Source organism: Dryas octopetala, chromosome 5 (assembly GCF_963921425.1).
Source record: "Dryas octopetala chromosome 5, drDryOcto1.1, whole genome shotgun sequence".
NCBI lineage: Eukaryota > Viridiplantae > Streptophyta > Magnoliopsida > Rosales > Rosaceae > Dryas > Dryas octopetala.
This window is the reverse complement of record NC_141370.1, coordinates 21,018,021-21,045,232: the sequence shown is the minus strand read 5'-3', so window position 1 is coordinate 21,045,232 and position 27,212 is coordinate 21,018,021. Positions and strand designations below refer to the sequence as shown.

Sequence of the window (27,212 nt, the reverse complement as noted above, 5' to 3'; positions counted from 1 at the left end):
ATTCTCTTTAATTACATACATGATTGAAGCATAAACTATATTTTCCAGTGACAATTTAAAATGGGTGGTTAGAATTTACTCAATAAAACTTTTTTTAATGATAAATTGCACAATAATCACACCATTGTAACTTCATATATAATAATATGATAAGTTAAATTTCATAATCCAAATAGAGAATATAATCTACATCCGACAGACTCCTTCTGTTGAGGTATACCTCAACTTATTTATGTTGAGGTATACCCTATTGGGACCCACACGAGTCGTTTTGTGTCAATCCGAACCATTCATTTTTTACATCTCCATTGATAGATCATCCTTGCAAAAAATTAGTCAAATCGGAAATCATTTGCCTATCTAACTTTGATCAAATAAATGGACGAACCAAATATTTTCGATGAAACCGTTCATTTGTTTTATCAAAGTTAGATAGACAAATGATTTCGGATTTGACTAATTTTTTGCAAGGATGATCTATCAATGAAGATGATCCTTGCGAACGGTTCGGATCGCCACAAAACGACTCGTGTGGGCCCCAACAAGGTCATACCTCAACATAAATAAGTTGAGGTATACCTCAACAGAAGGAGCCTGCTACATCCGATAATAAGATAATAAATCCATTCATATTTTGATATAAGTCAATCTAATGCGATGCTAGTATAATAGTAAGTATGATACATATTTATTATTCCAATCTATCATCATCATAAATGTATTACTTCCACCTACTTTCACCATTTATAAATGAATTTAACAATTTGATTAATAAATGAAAAAGCATTATAAGCTATTGGGTTGAGTGAGGTAAGGATTCGATTTCCTTCAATTTAACAAAAAAAAAAAAATTACCAATCAAGGGGTGAAGGCAATTTTAACGTAAGTAGTAAGCTATTAATACAAAATTTACAACAACTATCTTAGAAAAACCGCGGAAATCCAGCCGAAAATAAATCCAAATCTAGCGTATACGGTATACATGATCGTATAAGCATAGTGGCTTATCACTCATAAGTCATAAGCTAATATTCCGTCGTGTTATAAGCACATGTGCTTATCAGACCACTTATCATTCCAAATACATCTCATCTCGTTCTCGCTCCCGCTATTTAATTTGTCTGCTACCATTTCTCTCTCTCCTCCAAATCCCTAATCCTTCTTCTGCTTCTTCTCCGTATAAATACTTGAGCTCCACAAGACCAAAATAAAGAAAGCTAGAGAGAGAAAGTAGAGCGAGAAAGCTTGCAAACCCTCCGATCTGAGCCATCGATATCATTCAAGGTACCTGCTTTTCCTTCTCATTTTCCTATCTGATTTTGTTCGGTCTTAAATTTTTAATTTATTTTTTTATTATTTAATTTTGCGAACTGAAACCATTTTTTTTTAATTTTGCACGTGATATAGGGAATTTTTTTTGTTGTAGTATTGTTGAAATTGAATCAAAAGGATTTAGATCTTTGACTAAATTAGGCTTGGCAGAGACGAAGATGTCCTCTCTTAGCAGAGAGCTCGTGTTTCTCATACTTCAGTTTCTGGACGAAGAAAAATTCAAAGAGAGTGTTCACAAGTATGCTCAATTTCCTCTTACTTTTGTTATTTTTATACATATTTATATATAAACATGTATATGCTTGTTTCAGTATATATGCTAATTTGCTAGTTTTTTTTTTGTTTATTAAATTTAATTAAATTTATTTCAATTTTAATTTATTATTATTGTCTCTTCAAAAAATTTAATATTATTGTGATTGTGGGTGTGGAGGTTGGAGCAAGAGTCAGGGTTTTTCTTTAACATTAGGTATTTTGAGGATATGGTGACAAATGGGGAGTGGGAGGAGGTGGAGAAGTATTTGTCTGGTTTCACAAAGGTTGATGATAATAGATACTCTATGAAGATCTTCTTCGAGATTCGCAAGCAAAAGTACCTTGAAGCTTTAGACAAGTAGGTGCTTTAATATTTTTTGTTGAATTACATTTATGGTAGTATGTTTTATCCCTGTTGATTAACTTACTCCATTTGAAAATTCATTTGACCCTATTATTAAAAAGTCAATAAATGATTTTTGTAGGCGGGATCGAGCAAAAGCCGTGGAAATTTTAGTTAAGGACTTGAAAGTGTTCGCAGCATTTAATGAAGAACTTTTTAAGGAAATTACACAGCTGTTGACTTTGGATAACTTCAGGTGACAGAAAAATTGCCTTGTATTGTTGTTGGTGGCTGGTTTGTGTTTCTTTTATGTTAATGACAATACGCATTTTGGGTATGCTTTACTTTTCAGGGATAATGAACAGTTATCTAAGTATGGTGATACTAAATCTGCAAGGGGTATTATGCTTGCTGAACTGAAAAAGTTAATAGAGGCTAACCCGTTGTTTCGTGATAAACTTCAATTTCCTACTCTGAAGAACTCGAGATTGCGGACTCTTATTAATCAGAGGTCCTTGAGAAGCTCCTGCCTTGTGTGTCTGAGACTCTATATATGTTCTTGCCTTAATTTTTGAGATATCTGGTTTCCTAACTTTTGTGTCATTACAATTGCAGTTTAAACTGGCAGCATCAGCTTTGTAAGAACCCAAGGCCTAACCCTGACATAAAGACCCTATTTGTAGACCACAGTTGCGGACAACCAAATGGTGCCAGGGCTCCGTCCCCTGTCACTAATCACTTAATGGGGGCGGTCCCTAAGACAGGGGGTTTCCCACCACTGGGCGCTCATGGAGTAAGTAAACCAGAAAATATATTGTTTGTAAGAAGTCAAACTTTCTTTAAGTTGAAGTTTGAGTCTGGTTGTATATGCATGTAGCCCTTTCAGCCCACACCAGCTGCTCTTCCAACATCTCTTGCTGGATGGATGGCAAATCCATCACCTGTGCCTCATCCCTCAGCTTCTGCTGGGCCGATTGGTTTGGCTGCAGCTAACAATGCAGGTATTATAGTATTACTGGCTGTTTCTAGAGCACTTTTAGTGGGTTTCAAACTTTCAAATACCTTAAGTGGCAAATTTGATAGGAAGCCTTGTCCATTGTTATGTTTGTTCTAAATTTTACAAGATACATTGTATGTGCCAAAAAAATGTGTTACACATTTAATTTCCATGTTCCTTTTTGGATTCCATAGCTTCCTCTTAATATCTCGTCTTTTTCATCCCATGTAGAATCTATCTTTCTTCTATATATTTTTATGTACTTGTGTGGTATTCTTTTGGTACTTCCTATGGAAGTATTTATGAAAAAAGGTGACCTAGTTTGGTCGGCAAATTGTGAGAGCATGGAAGTCTGACAATAATACTCTGGTTTATTGTCTTTGTTTGAAATGTTTATGACACATTCCCTTTATTTTGTTTATGACACTTTCTGTTTTAGTTTTGTTTTTCTTTTTACTCTATGTATTTACTTATCATGATAACAGCTATCTTAAAGCGGCCTAGAACTCCTCCTACCAATAACCCAGCTATGGACTATCAAACAGCAGATTCTGAGCACGTACTGAAGAGATCAAGACCTTTCGGAATAACAGATGAAGTATAAATCCATCCGTTATTTTTTGCATATTCTTTTTACCCGATAGAAGTATGAGTTATATTACTAAATTTTAAGTTTTTTGTTCTTTTAATGTACATTCATTTGACTATGTAATATTAAATTATTTCCATTATTGCGAAGTTATTTGTCTTTCTCAACAAATTGTTCCCTAAAATTTTGCTAGCTATATGGTAAATTTATGTTTTTGCAACATACCAGAACATGGATTGATAAAAAGGGTGCTTTGGATTTCTGATGAGGCACTGATTAGGCAATTATGCCTATCAGTTTTGTTATTTAATTTGCAAAGCAGTGAGCACTCTGTTTCAGTTTTCACTTTAGGTACTTGGATTAAAATAGAAACCAGTTTAAGCATTATTAAAAGGGAGAGAGCTAACCACAACTGTTTGTTTTGAAGTCCAACATAATTAAAAGTAAAACTTATGCTTGTAATCTAATGCAATTGGCCCTGCATTACATGATTTGTGATGGGCAACGATCAAATTGATGTCAAAGACCTGTATCTAGGCTTTATTTAAAAGAAAAATTTCAAGTTTCAACTTCTTAGTTTATGCAATTGGTTCTTTATTAACTTTATTTCTAACAGGCCAATAATCTGCCAGTAAATATTCTGCCTGTCCCATATCCTAACCAGAGCCACGGTCAGAGTTCGTTTTCATCTGACGACTTGCCCAGGTCTGCTGTTATGACTTTAAGTCCAGGTTCAGCTGTCAAGAGTATGGATTTCCACCCAGTCCAACAAATTCTACTTCTTGGTAAGCTCCTACTTGTGGAGATAGCTGATCCCCAATTCCATTCGGAGTTGATTATTGTTCTTATATATATATATATATATGTATTATTTTTCTACTTCATTTTCTTTGAATGTTGGATGTTAGCTGTTACGTTTTTAGTGATTAGTGATTTCATCCTTTCAGTTGGAACAAACGTGGGAGATGTCATGGTATATGAGCTACCAAGCCATGAAAGGATTGCTATTAGGAACTTCAAGGTCAGGGACCTTGGAGCATGTTCAGTGGCTCTGCAGGTTTGGCTTTCGGTTCTATATTTATTTGACATTTAATATCATATGGACGCTACTTAGAGTCGTCATTATTTGTCACTATTATGAGTAAATATTTCCCTTTTAATTGTCCGGTAGGCATCTTTGGCCAACGATTATACAGCATCAATCAACCGCGTGATGTGGAGTCCTGATGGAACACTTTTTGGTAAGTGTTAGTGGCCTTGTATATGTATTGTCTGTTTAATACTGTTCTCCTTTTGTGAAGTAGACATCTGCTAGTTCATCACAAGAAAACGTTATCCAGAAATAGGAAATGGACCTTAAACTGGTTATGATAACTCAGGTTTCTACTGCAGGTGTTGCATACTCCAAGCACATTGTGCACATATATTCCTATCATGGTGGTGATGATTTACGAAATAAACTAGAGGTTTGTTCCATTTACCATTCCCTTTGAAGTTAGTTATCTTGTCGTTTGCACTTTTTAATCTCCTATGAATTTTCCTTTTACATTAGATGTCTCATTTTTCATATGGGGGGGGGGGGGGTAATATTGACTTAAGCTCTGCTGAGCGTGTCTTATTGTTTTCAGATCGAGGCTCATGCTGGCAGTGTTAATGATCTTGCTTTCTCATATCCAAACAAACAACTTTGCGTTGTCACTTGTGGCGACGATAGGGTCATAAAGGTTTGATCTATGAATTAACTAATTTTAATGTGATTGTGCCGATGCAATGTCATTTATGATTGTTCAATATTCTGCAGGTGTGGGATGCAGTCACTGGGACTAAGCAGCATACTTTTGAAGGCCATGAAGCACCTGTATATTCTGTCTGTCCACATCACAAGGAGAATATCCAGGTAATGTCTATTTCATCTTATCATGTAACTCATGTTGATAATATGGCATGCAAAATGAAGCTTTTTGGTTCTTTTGTATCCCAATATCCCCCAAACCCAAAAGAAAAAAGCTATCTTTTATAAAGACAAACTGAAAATTATATAGATTCTGTTTTCTCCCGTCATAAATTAAATGGGAATCTGGATCACATATTACTTAACAGCAGGTATTTTATTCAAAGATCTGAACATCAATGGAATCCGACTCAAGACAGAAGTATGGATAGTTAAATTAAAACCTTTCTACAGATAGGTGAATTGATCCATATTAGTCATAAAATAGAAAAGACAATTGTATTTGGGAGGTCCACGACGACAGAAGTCCCATATCATTTTAATTATTTGTAACTTTGCAAAATTATATAGCTGTTTGCGTTAAAGTTCTAAATTCTAATTTCCTACTATTTTTTGTTCCAGTTTATTTTCTCAACAGCAACTGATGGGAAAATAAAGGCATGGTTGTATGATAATATGGGCTCAAGAGTTGACTATGATGCACCAGGCCATTCGTCTACCACTATGGCATACAGTGCTGATGGAACAAGGTTGACATAATTTCTGCACCCTTTAGAAAATCTTTCTTCTTTTAGTCATGTGATATTTATTATTATAATAATAATTATTATTATTATTATGGACATCTTTCTATGATCTCTGAACAACTAGGTTGTTCTCATGTGGGACAAATAAAGAAGGGGATTCATACTTAGTGGAATGGAATGAAAGTGAAGGAGCTGTAAAGCGTACCTTTCACGGTCTTGGGAAGCGAACTGTTGGGGTAGTGCAGTTTGATACCACTAAGAATCGGTTCTTGGCTGCTGGTGATGATGGATTGGTCAAATTCTGGGACATGGACAACACTAACCTTTTGACAAGTACTGATGCAGATGGTGGATTGCCGGTAGGCATTAGTATTACACCTTGTTTATTATTATATTTTTCAATAAAACCATTCCTCCCAACTAATTCATCATCATCTCAAAAACCTGCAGGCTTCTCCTTCTATTAGATTTAACAAGGAAGGAATACTGTTAGCTGTCTCAATGAATGACAATGGTATTAAAATTCTAGCAAATTCAGATGGAATTAGGTTGCTAAGAACTGTGGAAACTCGTACATTTGATGCTTCCAGAGCTGCTTCTGCGGCTGTTGTGAAGGTAAAGCTTCATCTTGGCATATCTTGTTCAAATTCGTTAGGCTAATGAACCGTTATTATGCAGGCGCCCACAATTGGAACATTTGGTTCTTCCAACATTACTGTTGGAACAAGCATTGGAGATCGAGCTACTCCAGTGGCGGCCATGGTTGGATTGGTGAGTGTCATGATCTCTCTCATGGGTGGCTCAAATGCTGGAAGACAGCTATATTAAACCATGCTACCATCCTAAGTCTTAATATTTGATCTGATCATAATGTATGTGTATTATGCTTATAAATGTGTTTGAAGCAAAAACTTTAATTTTTTTTTCAATAGTAAACAGAATATGTATATGTGTTCAATGGTTTAACCTTTTTTTTTTTTTTTTCCTTTGTTTCTTTTTGGAATTCGTGTAGAACAATGACAGTCGAAGTTTGGCTGATGTGAAACCTAGAATTGCCGATGAGTCGGTAGAAAAATCCAGGATCTGGAAACTGACTGAAATCAACGAACCATCACAATGCCGATCACTGAGGCTCCCTGATAATTTAACAGCAATGAGGGTATTGATTCTCTTTTTGTCCAACTTTGCTATATTTATCAATTTTTATTGCATTATATGTCATAGACTTTCAAATATTTGATCTGCTCGTGCCAATGTTAACATAAAGATACAGGAGTTAAACTGATTTATATGTGAATTTTCAGATATTTATATTTTTGTGGTTTATTCTGTTTTTCCCCTTTGTGCATCATGCATGCTACGATTTGTAGCATATATAAGGAGCAATGTATAGTAAAACCTCATACTGTTTATTTAGAGTATATATTTTGGAAAGATTTGTGAGTTGCTCTTTTGAGCATTGGACTTGTACACAAATCAAATGTGATCTTTTGGAAAGATTTGTGATTTCTTTTAAGACAATTCGATAAAAACGTTGCATGGTGAATATCTGTATTCTATGCATTTGATATTTTTTTCCATTAAAACTTTGCCATGAGAACTAGGGATATTTTTGCTGTCAATCTCTGAGATATGGATAATTATTTCAGGTTTCTAGATTAATTTATACAAATTCAGGACTTGCCATATTGGCATTATCATCTAATGCTGTACATAAGCTCTGGAAATGGCAAAGAAATGAACGAAACACAACAGGGAAGGTATTATATTTCCTATACTAGATGGTTGCAATTAATTTTTTTGTGTACGTATCCTTGAACTTGCCATTTACAAAAAAAGTCTCTCTTGTAGGCTACAGCTAGTATTGTACCACAATTGTGGCAACCAGCTAGTGGAATATTAATGACTAATGATATAAGTGATACAAATCCTGAAGATGCTGTTCCATGCTTTGCACTTTCAAAGAATGACTCTTACGTTATGTCAGCCTCAGGGGGGAAAATTTCCCTATTCAATATGATGACATTTAAGGTACATGGTTTCCTCTATACATTTCTCTAATTGGATACATCTAGTGTACTGGTTAATTAATTTATGGTAAGATACTGAATACACATCATGTCTGGAACTTTTGATAGAACTATGCACAGGACAATCTCACTTGAAAGAGTGCTTCTATTACCATCCTTCAAAATGCTCACTCCACCCACCTTCTTTCCCCACCTCTTTTGAAATTGAAAACAGAAATATCATTCTAAAATACCCTTAAACCCTAATCATATATTTTAGTTTTTTTTTTTTTTTTTTGTAATGAACAATTTTTAAAGGGGGGTAAGATGAGAATTATGGGGGTGGTAATAGAAGCACTCCATTTGAAATTGTATTATATTTTCTTGTAATCAGATGTAGCTCGGTTTCTTTGGGTTGCATGCCCATTAACCTTACTTCTATGATGTTATATTCATTGTTATGCTTCCACTATTGTAGACAATGACAACATTCATGCCCCCACCACCAGCTGCCACATATCTGGCATTTCATCCTCAAGACAATAATATCATTGCCATAGGCATGGAAGATTCTTCAATCCAAATTTACAATGTTCGGGTTGATGAGGTCTCTGTTCACTGAACCTTAAATTTGTTAGTTGATGATAGCTGGAACATGGGGATTGCTTACAATCTGGATGCTTCCTTTTCACAGGTTAAAACCAAGCTAAAAGGTCATCAGAAAAGAATAACAGGCCTTGCCTTCTCCCATGTTCTTAACGTGCTTGTATCTTCGGGGGCTGATTCCCAGGTATGAATATTAGACTCTGTGCATGTTGGTGTGTTACTATAAAGCGATAAGCCATGAACTGGCAACAAACAGCAGTAACTTATCATGAGAAGCCAAACCAAAAGGATTGATGTAGTTTCCAGATACTTTATAGTTCAACTTCATAGTGAACTGGTTCCCTTGTATTTCGCAAATCACGTGGAAATCATTTCATTGGTGTAACCTTAACTGGAGAATGCATCCCTTGAGAAATGTGGTTACTTAGTCCTTGCTTGCCTCATGCAGTTGGCCAAATGCAGTTGTCGTTGGACTCTCTTACTTTTAACTAAGAGAGTCTTGTGTTTCTTTTCTTGCACTTAATGCAAGAGAAGCTTGAATAGTTTAACTACTGAATAGTCTTGTGTTGCCTACTAAAGTTATAAAGTCACCAACGCTTTTATTTTTCTTCGCTGCAGTTGTGTGTTTGGAACACAGATGGATGGGAAAAGCAGGCTAGTAAATTCCTTCAGATTCCAAATGGGCGAGCTGCTGCTCCTGTTGCAGATACCCGAGTTCAATTTCACTTAGACCAGATACATTTGCTGGCAGTTCATGAAACACAGATAGCCATCTATGAAGCACCAAAATTAGACTGCCTCAAGCAGGTGCAGTGGCTTTTTTTGTTTAACTTAATATCAGTATACAACTATACATCTTATGTTTTAAGTTTTTAGTATGTTTAGTCAAATTTTTATATTTTCTTTTATTGTTATAAAATTCATATTAGTTTAGATTAACGGTCAACATGAAAATATAATTTATTACATAGGCTTTGATCATTGCATATATAGAGCATTTGCATAAACAAGCATTGAGATCAGGTTTGAGATGATTGTGATATTCTGGTGGGTTAATTGTTTGCTTTTACTTTGTTATTTGGGATTTTTAGTTAGTGCTACTGGCATTTACGGAACTATGTTTCTCATGTAGTGGGTCCCGCGAGAAGCTAGTGGTCCTATCACACATGCTGTGTATTCCTGTGATAGCCAGTCGATTTATGTTAGCTTTGAAGATGGAGGTGTGGGGGTTCTCACTGCTTCAACACTTAGATTGAGATGCCGAATATTACCTGCTGCTTATTTACCTCCAAATCCAAGGTATGTTGGCCTGTCAATATGAAATTGTGAACACTAATAGATATTCTTTCCCTTTTAAAGAAAAAAAGAAAGAAAATTGTTCTTCCTTCCTTTTTGCCCCCCATGATATTTGTGGTCTTTCCTGTTTTGTAAATAACATAACTAACAACAAAAATTTTAACAGCTTGAGAGTGTATCCTCTTGTTGTTGCGGCACATCCTTCCGAACCCAATCAATTTGCACTAGGATTTACAGATGGTGGAGTCCATGTACTTGAGCCATTAGAGTCGGAAGGTAGATGGGGCACCTCCCCTCCAACTGAAAATGGTGCCGGGCCTAGCACCACTTCTGGAGCAGCCGGTTCAGATCAACCTCAAAGGTGACAATACCATGTGCATTCTTTCCACCAAAGAGACCTTGAGTGTATGCATCTCTTCAGCGTCATCCCTTTCCCGGTCTCACTATATTTTATTTTTTTGGAGGGAAGCTCTGGATTTAGGTATTATAGTTTTAGGATACTTGAATTAACCCAGTAGAATTCGTTATAGTGGCATCTGAAAACAGGTTGTGTTGAGGCAATTCCCTCATTTAGGATAATTGGAGAATTTTGAATTTATAGTGTAAATTTTCAAGGCAGCGGAGCACAGGGCAGAAGTTTGACAGGACAACGAGGGAATTTGACAAAAGATTTTAGTTGCTTTGGTTGGGGCCCACAGATTATTCCTAAAGTCATTCAGTAATCGTAGAATTTCTTTTAATTGCGAATCAGACAAGAGTCAGTCATTTGTTTATGATTTGTAATTTTCTGGTGTTAAATAAGAAATCAGCTCTTTGCAACAATGTGAGTGTATTCTTCTTTCTTTAAATTTCTCGTTAGTCAACTCATGATTTTCACTTGCAGTAGATTGTAGATTTTCCCCTCGCAATTGTTACATAACCTTTTCCAAGATTTGGGTTTTCAACGAAGTTGAATGGTTTGAGCCTGAGCAACGAAAGTGGGTATTTTCCTATTATGTAATAGTCTATGAAACTTCAAAGATCTCTAATATAACAAGGCTTAATTATCGATTTACCACCCAAAACTGTAACTCATTCCTACTTTACCACCTGAAAGTTTTTTTGTTCCAGATTACCACCTGTAACTTACATTCGTGTCCCATTTTACCTTGTTCCATCAACAATTCCGTTAATGCTGACGATCTGGCCGTTAATGCTGACGTGGCGCGCTAGATGTGCGCCACGTGTCACATCTTTTTTTTATTTTTTTGCATTTTTTTTATTTTTTTATTTTTATAAAATTTGAAAATTAATTAAAAATAGCTCCGAACTCAGAAAAATACAAAAAAAATTCCTACGGACTCGTCTTGACTAGCACTAATTTACTATAAGGTTAAATTACCAATTTGCTCTCTAAAAATTTTCAAAAAAATTAGAAAGTCCAAATTTATTTTTAAAAAATTAAAATAAATTTTCCTCTATTAAATAAATTCTAGAAAAAATTCTAGAATTTTCGTAAACTCTTGGACAAATTCTTAAAAATATTTTGAAAAATTACCAAAAGCTTATTTTAAAGAATTATTTCGAGACTTTACAGAAATTTTAGAATTTTTCTAGAATTTATTTTATAGAGAATTTTATTTTTCTCTAAGACCGAGAGGTCTTTTGGGTAGCAAGTGTTCACGAGAAAGGTATTGTTAGTTTTTAGAAGACTAACGGTGCAGACCTCATATTTTTTGGAGTTCGGGAGATTATTCTATGAATTTTCAAAGAGTCTAGAGTATTTTAATTTTCTAGAAATAAATTTGGACTTTCCAAATTTTTTGGAAATTTTTAGAGGAAAAATTGGCATTTTGACCCCATAGTAAATTAGTACTAGTTAAGACAAGTTGGTAGGAATTTTCCGTGTATTTTTCTAAGTTCGGAGCTATTTTTAATTAATTTTCAAAGTTTATAAAAATAGAAAAATAAAAAAAATCAAAAAATACAAAAAAGATGTGACACGTGGCGCACATCCAGCGCGCCACGTCAGCATTAACGGAATTGTTGACGGAACAAGGTAAAATGGGACACGGATGTAAGTTACAGGTAGTAATGTGGGACAAAAAAATTTTCAGGTGGTAAAGTGAGAATGAGTTACAATTTTATGTGGTAAATCGATAATTAAGCCATATAACAAACTAGAAGACAGAAAAAGAGAGCACTTTTCTTCAAATTAGTTTTGAATCGAGAGCAAGGGTTTAAATTTCGAAGTTTTCGGCGAAATTTCGCCGAAAATTTCGTTTTTTAGGGGTTCCGAAATTTTAACACGGATTCGACTAAATTTCGAAAAATTTCGGCGAAATATTCGAAATTTCGCCGAAATTTCGCCGAAATTTCGCTCGAAATTTTCGAATGCCCCAACAGCAATTTTTTTGAATTTGAGCGAAATTTCGTCGAAATTTCGCTCAAATTTCGTCGAAATTTAGCGAAATTTCGACGAAATTTCGCTCAAATTCCCAGCCTAACACTGTAACAGACAGACAAGACATGAAGACAGTAACCCGAGCTCAAAATCTCAAATACCCAGTCTAACCCTCGCTCAAATACCCAGCCTAACCCTAAGTCCCTCACTGCCTCACATTCTCACAAATCAGTGAAATCACAAATTCACAATCTCACATTCTCACCTGCACAGTGTCGGCGCACACCTTCGATCTCAAACCAGATCTGCTGCATCCTCCGTCTTCTCGGCTCTCTCTCTCGCCTCTCTCTCTTCTCTCTCTCTCGCCTCTCTCCTCCGTCGTCTCGGGTTGCAGCGGCGTCGTCTCGGGCTCTCTGGTTGCAGCGGCGTCGTCTCGGGCTCTCTGGTTGCAGCGGCGTCGTCTCGGGCTCTCGGCTTGCAGCGGCGTCGTCTCGGGCTCTCGGCTTGCAGCGCCGTTCTCGACTTATCCGGCCCCCTCGAAGCCTCCGGCCACCTCGAAGCCCCGGCGTTTCTCGAAGCTTAGCCCCCCTGAAATTTCTGAAATCAGTTTGTGGGCTTGTGTGAAGTCTCTGTCTTTGATAGCTTTGTGTGAAGTTGTGAACTGCAAGTGTTGAAGTGTGTGAGTATTTGATTTCAGTATTTGTCTATTTGAGATTTTGAGTAATAGACAATTAGACATTAGTACATTACGTCATTACTACATTAAATTGAATAATTGATTAATTGATCTATATGATTTATGATTATATGATTTATATAATTATATCTGAGAGTATATATGATGTATATCTAAATTGATCTGATATATGATGTATATCTAAATTGATCTGAGTATATCTAAGTATATCATTTACTGATTTACCCACTTTTAAATATTATCTAACATCAATTGATCAATATCATGTTTTGGGTTTATATGTAAATTATATTGATCTTGGATTGATTTATATAAGATAAATTATATTGATCTTGGGTTGATTTATATAGATTTGGAATTAATTGTATAATTTTGGGTTGATTTTGATTTGTATAATTATATGATTTTGGGTTAATTTTGAATCTTTAATCGTATAATTTTGAAATTGATTGTATAATTTTAGGTTGATTTTGATTTGTATGATTTGTGTAATTTGTATGATATATAAATATTGATATGAAATTACAAATTAGTAATATGGAAATATGGAATTGCCAATTGGTAATATGAATATGATATGAAATTACTAATTAGTAATAAGTTAATAACTGATATGATATTAATTTCTTGGTGATATACTGATATGATATTAACATGGAATTTAATTGTTATTGTTATTGTGTTACTGTGTATGTCTCTTTGTTATTAGGAATTTAGGATTCAATGGCCAGTGGAGGGAGATCACGTGATCCAGCTTGGGATCATGCCGATCCATTACCAGGTAGCAGACAAGGTTCAGTATGCAAATATTGTGGCCTTGTAATGAAGGGTGCTGGAGTGACACGATTAAAATACCACCTTAGTGGTTTGGATCCTGGACACAATGTGCAACGATGCAATAGTGTCCCACCAGAAGTGAGACAATTCATCATTGCAGGGATGCAACACAAACAACACCAAAAAAGCAAAAAAATACAAAGGATGGAAGAGATCAGAGAAGAGCTTCGAGGACAAAGTCAGATTGAGCTGAGTGATGATGAAGATGATGATGATGAAGATCATAATGATGATATGGGGCCTCAAGAGCGAAGAGAATTTCGATCTGCACTTCGAGCCTCTAGAGCAGCAGAATGGGAGAGAGAACACTCACATAAAGTCCCAAATAGGGGACAAGGTTCTGGGTCTAGTAGTGGTGCACAGATGCAAAGAGCATCAAGCATGAGGGAATCACGAGATTCACGACCAACACCTCCAGTGGCACCAAGCTTGTACAAGGCAGCTCAAGCACGCCAAAAGAGTGTTAAAAATCTCTTTTCTGGAGGGTCAATCAAAGATGGGATGCAACGCTTGATCAGCAAGTTCTTCATATATGAAAATGTTCCTCCTTCAAAAGCAGCATCTCATCATTTCAAAAATTTGGTGATAGGATGTCAACAGGCAGGAGTAGGAGTGGAACCTCCAACACCCTATCAGATACGCACCGGATTTTTGGACCAGGAGTTTCAAGAAATGCAAGAGCATGTTAACAAATTGAAGACTGATTGGGCAACTTATGGTTGCACAATCATGTGCGATGGTTGGACAGGTCCAACCAAACTGTCTATCATTAACTTCATGGCCTACTCAAGAGGGAAGTCGGTATTCCTTAAGTCCGTTGATTCTTCAGATTGCATAAAGGATCATAAATATATTTATGGGCTACTGAAGGATGTAATCACGGAGGTTGGAGAGGAGAATGTTGTTCAAGTTGTGACCGACAATGGTTCCGCATTTGTCAAAGCAGGTAAGAAGTTAATGAACAAATACAATGTGTACTGGACGTCGTGTGCAGCACATTGCATTGATCTAATGTTTGAAGAGATGGGGAAGAAAGAGCAGGTTGCTAATGTGATTAAAAAAGCCAGAATGATCACGAATTATATTTACAACCATAACTGGTTGTTGGCAAAGATGCGAGAGATCACGAAGGGAGATATTGTTCGTCCTGGTGCCACCCGATTTGCTACAAACTATATTGCATTGGATAGTTTGTATGGTAAGATGATGGGGCTGAAGCAATTGTTCACCAGTGATGATTGGGGTCGTAGCAATTTCCGGCGTTCAGATGCAGGCATCACCGTTGAAAATATAGTTCTTGATCACTCTTTTTGGCAACAGGTGCATAAGGTGTGCGGTCTGTTTGAACCTCTCTACGTAGTTTTACGTATTGTGGACACAGAAGTGTATCCTACAATGGGATCCATTTATGAGTTAATGCGTGTCGTGAAGGAAGAACTAGAAAAAAAACAGGGTGCACGGTGGGTAATAAAAATCATCAATGATCGATGGTTTAAAACGTTACAACACGATTTGCACGCAGCAGGTAACCCAATAATTTATTTGTTATTTTGGTTCCGCATTTTTTTAATTGATTTAGCTTTCAATTAATGAACTAAATTACTAATTATATATTTCTATATTTACTTGATGCATGATTGCAGCCTATTATTTGAATCCTCGCTATCAGTATAGACCTGGCGTTGGAGATGATGGTGAACTTATTCGGGCTGTGCACAACGTATTCTCCAAATTGGATCCCGATTCACCACAAGTTGGCCAATTTGGAAATGAGGTAAAAATAATTTGCCATAAGGCCCATAAGAATCCTTACGAAAAATATTAATACTTTATAGAATTTGATTGTCTTAAATTATATATTTGATTGATATTGTATAATTTGTATTGTATTTGTATCTAGTTAACTTATTTTAAAGATGCCCGGAAAATGTTCGGAGAGCGAGCTGCAAAGGCCGCTAGATCACGAATGTCTCCTAGTGAGTATACATCTTACTTGTATTAGTTAGATTAACTTAATTATTTATTTTTATAGTTACACTTACACAAACAAATTTTTCATTTCAGGTGAATGGTGGATCATGTATGGGAGTGATGCGCCTACTGTGAGGAAGTTAGCCATCAAAGTTTTATCACAAACGGCGTCATCATCAGCTTGCGAAAGAAACTGGAGCACTTTCGCACTCATACACACCAAACAACGAAACAGGCTCTCATATAGTAGGTTAGAAAAAATGGTATATTGCTACTATAATATGAGGCTTGCACTTCGAGATAAGAAAGCAGAGGAGGATCGCGTTGATGAATATGATCCGCTGGATATATATGATGCTGCTATAGGGGATGATGATGTGGAGGAAAACCAGCTTTATCAGTGGATTAGGCCCCTCCATTTAGATGATGATGCAGGCAATCCAGACCCTGATATTGCAGCTCAAGCACGTCAGGAAGGTATCAATGTGGACAGAGTTCTAAATGAGGAGGTGAGCCCTACTACAAGTTTGAATGACCTTATGCAAACAAGGTCGACACATCGTACTGAGCCAGTTCCCACTAATCCTTCTCGATCAGGCAACTCTAGCACAAGATCGGGCACTCCTACCAACAGTGGAGGTAGAGGTAGTGGTGGTGGTAGAGGTAGTGGTGGTGGTGGTGGTGGAAATGAAGATGTCACTGGACATTCTCAAGAGTATATGAGCCCATTTTCTGTCGAAGCACACTATACACATGCAACACAAGATGAGGATCATGGGAGTAGGCGTGCCGGACCAGGAATTGGTGCCATAGGAAAAGACTATAGTCGCAGACAAAGAGGTCATGAGAGTTTGGCACAAGAAGAAGAGGATTCATTATCCACCACTTTTGGCTCTATGGGGGTAGGAAGTGACAATTACAATTATGGACAAAACCCTCCAATATTCTACCCACCACATCTGCCTTACTTGGTTGAGTCTGATAGTAACTCATTGGCACAACAAGAGACAACCTCTTCAAATGAGTATGCTTATGGGCAAATTCAACCACAACAGGTTCCTGATCCATATGGTTGGCATGTTGGCAATTACATGCAAAATTATGCTGGAGAAGTATCTTGGGATGATTATTCTTCACAGTACACCTACTCTGGACATGATGATACTGAAGACAGCGGAAATTTTGAACCTCCTAGAAACTCTATGTGGTATTGATTACTTTTGTAATTCATGTGGCAATATTATAGTAAAAATAAAATTGAGGTGTTATTGAAGTAATTATTAATTAGTGAAGCATTTTTTTAACAGTATTTGCCTCCAGCGCGCATTATATTCATCATATATCACATGAAACCTACCATATAATTTGGTTTTTTTCAATGTTTTTTATCAATGTAGTAGATAATATGTTAAATAAACATATTGTGAAGTTTCATTCAAAATTTCCGTATTTTGATAATAATTTCCATCGTTTCCGTCGAATTTTTGTCGAAATTTAAAAATCTTCGAAATTTCCGTCGAAATTTCCATCGAAATTTCCATCGAAATTTCCTCGAAGCTCGAAATTTTATTCCTTGATCGAGAGGGAATGGAGGCTCTTCTGCACTTAATTAAGGTAATGCAACCGGAACTTCTATCTCAGAGACAGTAAAAGTCAATAATAGTAAATCGAAGACATTCTTTTTTTCTTTTTGTGATAATGAAATTAAAGATATTCTTGAGATAATTACACTCGCCATGAGAATATGAGATAGTGCTCATCACCAAGACACACAGTAAATCATTGCATCGGGCCTACAGAAATAACAGTAACATGAGAATCAGGGTTAAGTATAGCAATGCCCCCACAACTTTAACTTTTGGCCCATCTATCATGCTGACACAAGTCACAAACCATATTCATGGGTGAGACAAATCTATGGTGTTAAATTTTTTACGACAAAAATACTTGTCAAAAATTATGTCATTTATAAGTTAGAATGACAAACTTTTGTATGTAATCGTAATTTAGTCCATCAAATTATAATAATATTTTCATCATAATAGCCTAATAGAAGATTAAAAAGTTAACTGAATTTGACAGATTGAGAATGACGAATTAAAATTAAATTTTGGGGTGCAAAATGAGACACGAGTGATAGTTTGGGGCACTCCTATAGAAAACTAATTCATAGGGTTTGGTTTTAAAATTTAAATAATATATATGAAGGCCCCCTTGCAGGGTTCTGGTTCTAATTGCTCCGTCTGTCTGTCTCTGCGTCTTTATTTCATAATTGTCATATATATCAACTTTGTATGAAGGGCGGTGGTAGGAACATGGCTGCTGCTGTTAGGACGATGAAGATGAAGCCCAGTGGTAGGAAGATGAAGAAGAAGCCCAGCTGTGGTACGAACATGGCTGCTCTGAGATAAAATCTGAGATGGCTGAGAAAACTTTCTACTTTGTTGGGTGTGGTCATGGTTGGTTGGCAGGGCTACTAGAAGAAGATGAACCAGACGAGAGCGATGCCGATGGATCCATTGAGCTTCTGTTTATTTTTGTGGATGATTATAGTCCATCCATGTCTGTTTTGGCTTCAAGGTATACTGGGTGCCAACCAAATTCCATGTACTATGTCGATGACACGAGTCCTATAATACAACGGATGCCAATGCCAAAGAGACTGAAAGAGTCATATGAGGACACAACGCCAGGACCTGCACTTTGGTTTACGCAACCCGTTTAAATGTTTAATGGACTCTTCTTCTAGCTGGCTAGCTTCCTAGCCTTCCTGTTCATTATCTATCTTAATTTTAACGATATTTATGTTTAACTCTCTATTAATTATTATTTGTGCAAACTTAAATTAGAGCTAGGCCGTGTCCAGTATCTCTCTTTCTCTCTCTGTATTCTCTATATTTATTTTATGTCTCACTATTTAGAATTTTGGAGTATTACTTCTCATTCCCACCTTTTATCTCTCTCCGTTCCATCCATACATTCTTATAACTTGAGAAGCGTGTGTTGTGCTTGTTGGGTCTGGAGTATCGGGGATGCATGGTCATGACAAAAACAATTAATGTCAAAATTGCTAGATTGAAAAAGGTCAAAAAAAGAATAGCACCAAAAAAGAAAAACAAAATCAGTTTCTTATCAGCGTTAAGACTGAAATCGCTTCATGATCCAAAATAGACACAAACAGTACTTCACACGACATGTTGATGCAACTTCAGTAGTACTGAGACTAACCATCTAATTCCGTCTTCGGCCAGATTTTGTTTGTCTCCTGGTGTTGGCTGGAGAAGATTGCTTTGAGGGTACAGGTAAGAGTGTTGCCCCTTGGATGTCATCAGAATCCGTCATGTCATTTAGTGTTTTTTGCGCTTCAATATAGACTGTAAGATCTCTAATCTGTGACCACCATCATCTAAACTTGATAAGAAATCAACACTTCAAAATAGTTGCACACAAGCAGAAACTTGTAAATTGCAATACCTGTTCTTCCAAATCCAGTATCTTCTCATCTCTTAACTTCAGTGATGCAACTTCCCTAAAAGAACAAGGAGTTAAATCAATGAGGATAAAAGTAGGAAAGAATTCAATGCCACTAATAAGCACAAAATTACATTTATGTACACTGTTCAGAATTTATACAGACACATCACACCTAATGACTTATCCTTGGAGGGGAAGGGGGGGCACAGACTAAATGGCTTTCTACGGTTTGCATTTCTGATTTTGACAAACCCCTTCTTGCATCATGGTCCTAGGTGTTACCATTCAACAAGGGGGAATTCACATCTATCAATGCAGGAGAGGAAACATTATGTACCTCTCTTCAATTTCCTTGAACTTTTTACGCCAGGTCTCTTGGTCCTTGATAAGCTTTCGGTTGATCTAAGAACACAACCAAACACATGAAAACAGGCACAATAAATAAACTATCAGAAAAAATGTTATGAAAATCACACAAATGTACATTCCAAAGATAAATCTACCTACGCCAAAACCCAAAATAACAATAACTTAACGGAGGAGCAAATTACAACTCACATCTGCAACAGCATTTTTTTCCTCAAGACATTTCTCCAGCATGGTTTGAAGATCCTGCATCTTGGAATTTACAGCCTTCTCCACTGCTTCAGAAATTGAACTTTCCCTTTTAACTTTGGCCTCCATAAGCAGAGATTCATAATACTGAATTAAAAAAGAGAGAGAGAGAAAGAGACATAAAGATTAAACCAAATAATTGGAAGTGAAAATAATTCTCTTATATATATATATATATCAAGAAAACATTTCATAGGCTACTGAATGTCAGCGTATACTTATCACTTGATCAACAGCAAATTGGGGAGAGGGAAAAATAAGAACACAAAGAAGGGGTTAAGGGTGGGGTTTGGAGACAGCCTACTTGTCTTTGATTCTCAAGCTGACTTGCAAGAAGTCGATTATACTCATCTACAATCTGTTGTCAAGTACAAGAGCTAAAGATCAGTTAGTGTGCATAAGCAAACCAAAATTATGGATAGTGCTAGCTAAAGTTGAAATAAGAACACAGAACGGGTTAACCAATTAAACTGAACCAGACATAGAAGTGTAGGTTCAAACCCAATCCATACTAGCAAATTTGAAAATGAAGATTTAGATATCCATAAGTTCAGAAGAATTTTTTTTAAAAGGAAATACATACAGTTTCAACTTTACTGCTATAGAGGGCTCCACTAATTCCAGAATCGTCACTACATTCACAACTGTCACAATCTCCTTCAAGTGACATAAAGCGAGAATCCATATCAGTTGCTAGCTTGCCATCAACTTTCGATTGGTTCAGGCGGTGAACATAAGCATCACCGACATAATCCCAGATCTGCTGCCTGTTCAACTCAAGAGAATAGCAATGTTGTGTATCCTTCCAGTGCCTAACAGCATGGCCTTCTTTATATCTTTTTTGAAGGAAAAATAAAATATCAATAATTATCTGTACCGGACAAATTAAGATAAAGTCATAGTTCTTTGGAGACAGAAGTTATCAAAGTAAGAAGAAAAAAGACTACAGCATCTTTACCTTCCACATCCTACAAAACCACATATTACACAAACCCAAGGATTCTCCAATATTCCGCAGACAGAGCAAGCTGGTTTTTCATCCTGCTGCTGACATAATCGGCAAACCTGGTGACATACAAATATTAAATCAGCGACTTTATTCAACATAGTTGCATTCTCCAATTTTACTTGAGGCCTAATCCATACGAAAAGGCTGAAATGGTGGAAAAGCCTCAAACACAAAACAGTGTACAACAATCTGCAAGGTCTAGAAAATTAACTAATAAAAAATATAGCTACATGCAAGTAATAATGGAAATATTACTTGTGCAGTCATCAATCCTCTCAACCAAGATATCTAATAAACTTATACACATACAAGGAAACTTTGGAATAGAGAACCAGCTCACCTGGCATGATAAATACGTCCACTTTGAAATGCAGGGACATTGAAATGAATGGTCACAAAGTGTACTCGTGATTCCACTAGTGTCTGCATCCAACCTCTCTAAGTAGGATAATTAAAAGTATATATCAGGCACAAGAGTATTATCATTCTGCACAACAGTAAATTAAAAGTAGGATAATACACCTTCATCCCCCCCACCCCCCAAAAAAAAATTGTGACCCACCAAGGCAAACTGGGCAGGTAGGCAATTCAGTACATCCTTCGGGAGGAGTCCCAGCAATTTCAGCTGAATCTGTGTACTCCACAGAAAGCAGAAACAGAATATGGCACACCTCAGCCTGAAAATATATATATCAAAGCAATTAAACACACATAAGCTTAAGATGGATAATATCTGTCATACATGCAATGAAACCGAAAAAGAAAAAGGCTTGACAACCTCGCCAGGCGAATACTTCTTCCCATTAAAAACGCAATAAAATCCATCTGCCGTCATCTGATTCATAAGCCTAATCAAAATACTGTACCGATCTTCCATCCCATCGTTCCTAATCCAATTAAACAAACACTAATTCAGACTTCGTCCGATGGCTAAGCAAATGCACACAGATATTAGTGAGACCTAAATTTCAAACAAAGGCATTAAACACTGAACTGATCCTAATGCAAAGACCTTTTTTCTTTTTCTATAGTACAAAGAATTATTCTTTTAGATTTCTAGATCAAAGTACTGCTCTTTTTTCAAATTTTACTTCTTATTTATGAAAATTGAAGTAAAATCTATCCCCATGTGTAAACAAAACCCATTTTACAGAAACCAAATTGAGGGTTTTGATCAGGCAACCAAACCAAAACCCCAAATTGAAAAGAGAAAAATCCAAAATTTCTCCGTCAAAAAAAAAAAAAAGGAATTCTGATACGGTACCTGATGAAGATGAGTTCGACGACATGGTCGATGCGGGAGCCGCAGAAACGGATGAAGTCATCGAAGGAGAAGTAGTTGGGAACAGCAGGGACGAAGACGACAGTGGATCGAGAGCCTGCGACTGGCCGCGACGTGTGTGCTATGCTTCGGAACAGGTGGGCTATGCCTCTTCGCTCGCTAAATTTGGGTTTAGTGTCAGGCTTTGATTGAGAAGCGGTGGTGGTCTTGGTGTTAGTGACGGTGGTGAACTCGGCGTCTTCGAAGCTGAGAGGGTGGCTAGCGTCCACTGTGTGGACTTGGAGGAAGAACATCGGGGCTGGCTGAGTCGACTCGGTTCGGGAATGGAAGCAAATGAGAAATGAATTTGACGGTTTTGAGAGGCAAAGCCGTATAGCTAATGCGACAAAAACAATGCTATGCTTATGTTCGCGGGAATCGGCGGTTTTGCCCTTCAGACTAAAATATCTTTTCAAGAATAACAAAATATAATTTATTTTGGATAAAAAATATGGTCAAATGACCAATTTAACCCCTATATTCATGTCATTATTTCAATTCTCTCTCCATAATTCCAATTTCAATCAACCATAGGAGGTGTCAATTCGTTTTAATAGGTTGTGTTTGTATTCATGTCATGTAATTTTGGGTTGTGTTCATGTCCGTTTAATTAATTGTGTTTAATACTCAATTATAACTCAACTTATTTATAATCATGTCACGTTCAAGTTAACCTATTTATGTTGTGATTTAAAAATTTATATTAGTTTAAACAAACTATCACTTAGTTGTCACCTTGAAACGCTCTCTTCTCTCTATTTAGTCTTATCTCTCTCAGCCAAGTATTTATAGGGGTAGGGGTGGTGGCTCCTGTGTTCTTTATAGGTCCGCCGCTCCTACCCCGCCTCTTCCTTCTCATTTCCTTCTTTGCCTATGAGAAACTCTTATCCCTCTTTGTGAGAGATTTTTCATCTTTTTATGTGAGAGTTTTATTATCTCAATAAAGAAGAGTTTTTCTGATCGTTGTGGTTTGGTATGTTCGTGGCGTTGTATACGATCTATGCGTTGCACGGCGTCAGATCCTGTTTTAGCGACGCTTAGTTGCTCTCTGAATCTTTTTCTTCCAGTTTGGCTCTAGTTCTCGTCACACAGTGTAGGGAGGTCACTATGCTCGCCGGTACCGGTCATGTCGGTTACTACTGCACGATTTGCCACCTTAGGCTACTGTCAGTATCAATTTTTAGATGTTGGTTGGATTATGGACCAAAATGTGATTAGTTCGCTAATTTTTACGATGCTTCGTTGGCTCCGTTTGGTGACTGTAGTGTCTGCTTGATACTGACATTACGATATCAAGCTCTTATTCCGTTGTAAAAAAGTTGTAAACGTTTAGCTTTTTTGCCCTATTGTTGTAGAGCTTCGTGTCATAATCTTGTATTATCTGTCTTTTTGACTGTTTTAATGCAATGTTATTGTTTTCTAAAAAAAGAAACAAACTATCACTTATGCATTTTGCTTATAATACAAAAATATATTCAATAATGAAAGTAACAAAAAACAACTTTGTAATTATACATAGACTCATACAATATCTAATAAAAAATGAGAAAAGTTACTCATTTTCTTCGTATAATACTAGTTAATTGTGTTTATTATGTAATAATTGTGTTACATAAATTTGACAATAACCCGACTTATTTATTATTCGTATTTAGAATGTTGAGTCATACTCGTGTTCGTGTCAAGAAATGGTCAACTTTAATCCGCTAACTTCGTGTAAGATTCGTGTTGTGTAAAAAATTGCCACTTCTACATATCATGTAGTTTAAGTCCCTTGCAATTTAAGAAATAAAATTTATTTTTTGTCAAAGTTATAGACAAAACAAGGATAAAATAGTCCTTATATGTTCATTATCACTATCCTAACTTTGTTACATCTCGCAGGCTGTTACCCTCCAAAATCGCTAAGCCTTGTGCCGTCGGGACTGGGCTGCTAGTAACGCTCGGTGATGGACCATAAACATGAGTAAAGCCTTCTTGGTAAACTTTGATTGCCGACTTGGCATAGCCACTATTAGGGTGTAAACAATGGATTAGTGAAAGTGCATAAAATAGGGCTCACAACACACTCATAACATGTGATTGTCCCGACAACAAATTCGACAAAACATGAATTTTATGGTTGAGTTGCAAATGATTCAAACTACGTAGCCGATATTGAAATTTTGAAACTGAAAATCTAAAATAATAATCAAGGACGAAATTGGGAGAAATTATTGTGAGTGTGACTGTAATACTATGTTTCATAATGATATGGTATTACCATTACACTTAAATGATAACACGTGTATAATAATTAATTTATAAAATTTTAAATTCTAAAAAATATTCTTAAATTGTACACGTATTATAATATAAATGTGTTATATGATATTACGGTCACCTACATTAATTTTTCAAAATTGATCGGTTAACCAAAATATATTAATACCATTTAATCATTGTCCAAGTTTTTTTTTTTGGCCAAGAATCATTGTCCAAGTTTAAACCCAAATAATTGTAATATCAAATCTTCCAACAATCAATTTTGGCAATATATTAACTATTTAAGATACCCACAGTTACAAACATGCATTGAATTCAAAATCCGCAAACAAACCGTCAAATGCCGTCTCTCTTTTTTCATAAGTAATGCATTTTACGCGCTTTAGCAGTCTCCGCTACTTTCCTCTTCCTGGCTGGTCTCTGGTTTTGCAGCGTAACCTTCCAATCCACTGAATCACATCACGTCAATTTTCCGATCGAACGGACTCAATCTCGACCCTCAGCAACGGCGACCCAAGTCAGCAAATTGCCGAGGTAATAATTCTTAAACCCCTAAACCCTTCTTGCTCTTGATTTCTTGAATCCTATCAATGGCTCCCAGCACCATTCGCAAGGCAATCGGGGCTGTCAAGGACCAGACTAGCATCGGCCTGGCCAAAGTAGCCGGGAACATAGCCCCGGACCTCGAAGTTTTGGTCGTCAAGGCCACTACTCACGATGAAGACCCAGCTGATGAGAAGTACATAAGGGAGATCATAAGCTTGACCTCCTACTCACGTGGATATGTCACTGCGTCTGTGGCGACTATATCTAAGCGTTTGAGCAAAACCCATGATTGGGTTGTGGCTCTTAAGGCTCTTATGCTTGTCCACAGGCTTTTGGTTGATGGGCACGCTTTGTTTGAGGAGGAGATTGTGTGTGCAACTCGTAGAGGCATGCGGGTTTTGAAAATGTCGGATTTTAGGGACGAAGCGCATTCGAATTCCTGGGATCATGCCGGGTTTGTGAGGTTTTATGCTATGTATCTTGACGAGAAGGTGGAGTTTGGGGTTTATGAGAGAAAATTGAAAGGTACAGAAGGTAGTAGATTTGAGGAGAGAGATGATAATGATGGGTTTGGGTCATCTCGGCACGGTTATGGAGAGGATAGGAAAGAATTTGATTATGGTGAGTCATTGGAGAGAGAGCAGAAAAGAGAGACCAAGTCTACTACCCCAATAAGGGAAATAAGGCCTGAGAGAGTCATGGGGAGGTTGAACGAGTTGCTTAGGATTCTTGATCGAATTTTGGCTTGTAGGCCGGCAGGTGCTGCTAAGAGTAGTAGGTTGGTGATTGTTGCCCTTTACCAGGTTGTGATGGAGAGTTTCAGGCTTTATGTTGAGATCTGTGATGCATTGGGGGTGTTGTTGGATAGGTTTGAGGAGATGGAGTATGCAGATTGTGTTAAGGCTTTTGATGCTTATGTTAATGCTGCAAAGATGATTGATGAGCTTGTGGGGTTTTATGGTTGGTGTAAGGATATGGGGATTGCCAGGTCGTCCGAGTACCCAGAGGTGCAGAGAATAACTGATAAGCTTTTGAGGTCACTTGAGGGGTTCTTGAAGGAGAAGACAAGTAGGCCAAAGAGTCATGAGAGAAGTAGGGAGGAGAAGGGTGAGGTTGATGAGGAGCCAAAGCAGGATATGAATGAGGTGAAGGCTCTTCCTCCGCCGGAGAATTACACTCCTCCCCCACCACCTGAAGCCCAGCCTAAGCCTTCACAGCCTCAACAGGTGACAGAGGACTTGGTGAATTTGAGGGATGATGCAATTACAGCTGACCAGCAAGGAAACAAATTGGCTTTGGCTTTGTTCTCTGGACCTCCTACTACTAATACAAATGGATCATGGGAACCATTCCCATCAAATGGAGAGCCTGAAGTGACCTCAGCTTGGCAGACTCCAGCTGCTGAGAGTGGTAAAGCAGATTGGGAATTGGCATTGGTTGAGTCGGCTAGTAATCTGTCGAAGCAAAAGGCTAATTTGGCAGGTGGTTTTGATCCATTGTTACTGAATGGCATGTATGATCAGGGGGCAGTGAGGCAACATGTGAGCACTTCACAACTGAGTGGTGGGAGTGCAAGTAGTGTGGCAATGACCGGGGCAGGCAAGGGTGCCACGCCGGTGCTGGCTCTGCCTGCCCCAGATGGGGCAGTCCAAGCAGTGGGGCAGCATGATCCGTTTGCTGCCTCCCTTGCAGTGCCTCCTCCTCCATATGTTCAAATAGCAGACATGGAGAGGAAGCAACAGCTGCTCACGCAGGAACAACTGCTTTGGCAGCAATATGGAAAGGATGGGATGCAAGGGCAAGTGGGTTTGGGCAAGATTTCAGTAGGGGCTGGCTACTATGGCCCTTCTCAACCCATGATGCCTACTGGGATGCCGCAGGTTACCAACATGGGGCAGCCAGGAGGGTATTACTACACACCCTATTAAAATCGGTTGTCTTCTTGAACAACTTGCTTGATGCAGATACTTCTTATTTTGCCTCTTTTATTTTGGAAGATCTTTCTATACCTTATGTTGTTGCCCATTGTGTTTCCCTCTGCGCCTGTATTGTATGGAGTCGAAACATACAATGTTTGATATTATAATGAGCAAATGGTGAGCAAATTTTAGTAATCACTCTTATTGTAATGGTATTTTGAGAATGCCATAATTCTAATGCACATAATGGTACAATTAAGTTTATTTTTG

The 27,212-nt window shown here is 37.2% G+C and overlaps 3 protein-coding genes and 1 pseudogene across 5 annotated transcripts; 3 read left to right on the top strand and 1 right to left on the bottom strand.

The window, feature by feature from the left end:
* Window positions 1-1,151: 1,151 nt before the first annotated feature.
* On the top strand, window positions 1,152-10,727 carry LOC147285652 (topless-related protein 4-like). 3 transcript variants are annotated; one of them, XM_086244382.1, is made up of 26 exons: window positions 1,152-1,284; window positions 1,483-1,570; window positions 1,766-1,945; window positions 2,073-2,186; window positions 2,283-2,441; window positions 2,546-2,723; window positions 2,808-2,931; window positions 3,413-3,525; window positions 4,133-4,301; window positions 4,464-4,573; window positions 4,688-4,757; window positions 4,909-4,982; window positions 5,145-5,240; window positions 5,318-5,413; window positions 5,870-5,997; window positions 6,119-6,353; window positions 6,445-6,609; window positions 6,673-6,765; window positions 7,007-7,153; window positions 7,644-7,754; window positions 7,846-8,025; window positions 8,482-8,610; window positions 8,698-8,793; window positions 9,228-9,416; window positions 9,742-9,908; window positions 10,072-10,727. In XM_086244382.1, exons 2-26 carry the CDS (start codon window positions 1,491-1,493, stop codon window positions 10,268-10,270), a joined length of 3,402 nt encoding a protein of 1,133 aa, XP_086100508.1. In that variant the 5' UTR covers window positions 1,152-1,284; window positions 1,483-1,490; the 3' UTR covers window positions 10,271-10,727. The 3 variants fall into 3 exon arrangements, with proteins under 3 accessions (XP_086100508.1, XP_086100510.1, XP_086100509.1); XM_086244384.1 differs by having other exon boundaries at window positions 1,197-1,284; window positions 1,427-1,570; XM_086244383.1 differs by having other exon boundaries at window positions 1,225-1,284; window positions 1,408-1,570.
* Window positions 10,728-13,708: 2,981 nt separating this feature from the next.
* Window positions 13,709-17,007, top strand: LOC147285651 (uncharacterized). The gene is made up of 4 exons (XM_086244385.1): window positions 13,709-15,347; window positions 15,466-15,596; window positions 15,723-15,798; window positions 15,887-17,007. The coding sequence occupies exons 1-4, from the start codon at window positions 13,709-13,711 to the stop codon at window positions 17,005-17,007; spliced, it is 2,967 nt and encodes a 988-aa protein (XP_086100511.1).
* Window positions 17,008-18,848: 1,841 nt separating this feature from the next.
* BRIZ1 (zinc finger (ubiquitin-hydrolase) domain-containing protein) lies at window positions 18,849-22,550 on the bottom strand. The gene is made up of 11 exons (XM_086243970.1): window positions 22,156-22,550; window positions 21,670-21,778; window positions 21,454-21,568; window positions 21,232-21,329; window positions 20,841-20,947; window positions 20,466-20,718; window positions 20,187-20,240; window positions 19,826-19,969; window positions 19,605-19,669; window positions 19,268-19,322; window positions 18,849-19,183 (listed from the first exon to the last, which is right to left on the bottom strand). The coding sequence occupies exons 1-11, from the start codon at window positions 22,464-22,466 to the stop codon at window positions 19,025-19,027; spliced, it is 1,470 nt and encodes a 489-aa protein (XP_086100096.1). The 5' UTR covers window positions 22,467-22,550; the 3' UTR covers window positions 18,849-19,024.
* A 2,263-nt stretch (window positions 22,551-24,813) lies between these two features.
* Window positions 24,814-27,137, top strand: LOC147285649 (putative clathrin assembly protein At4g32285 pseudogene; annotated as a pseudogene).
* Window positions 27,138-27,212: the final 75 nt, after the last annotated feature.

Excerpts from the sequence above, each read along its gene's own strand:
- LOC147285652 (XM_086244382.1), top strand. The coding sequence starts at position 1,491 with ATGTCCTCTCTTAGCAGAGAGCTCGTGTTTCTCATACTTCAGTTTCTG. Across the intron at positions 2,724-2,807 it reads CACCACTGGGCGCTCATGGA|CCCTTTCAGCCCACACCAGC; the intron begins GTAAGTAAACCA and ends ATATGCATGTAG. Across the intron at positions 6,610-6,672 it reads CTTCTGCGGCTGTTGTGAAG|GCGCCCACAATTGGAACATT; the intron begins GTAAAGCTTCAT and ends GTTATTATGCAG.
- LOC147285651 (XM_086244385.1), top strand. The coding sequence starts at position 13,709 with ATGGCCAGTGGAGGGAGATCACGTGATCCAGCTTGGGATCATGCCGAT. Across the intron at positions 15,348-15,465 it reads ACACGATTTGCACGCAGCAG|CCTATTATTTGAATCCTCGC; the intron begins GTAACCCAATAA and ends GCATGATTGCAG. Across the intron at positions 15,597-15,722 it reads TTGGCCAATTTGGAAATGAG|TTAACTTATTTTAAAGATGC; the intron begins GTAAAAATAATT and ends ATTTGTATCTAG.
- BRIZ1 (XM_086243970.1), bottom strand. The coding sequence starts at position 22,466 with ATGTTCTTCCTCCAAGTCCACACAGTGGACGCTAGCCACCCTCTCAGC. Across the intron at positions 21,569-21,669 it reads AGAAGTATTCGCCTGGCGAG|GCTGAGGTGTGCCATATTCT; the intron begins GTTGTCAAGCCT and ends ATATATTTTCAG. Across the intron at positions 19,970-20,186 it reads AGCTTGAGAATCAAAGACAA|TATTATGAATCTCTGCTTAT; the intron begins GTAGGCTGTCTC and ends TTTTTAATTCAG.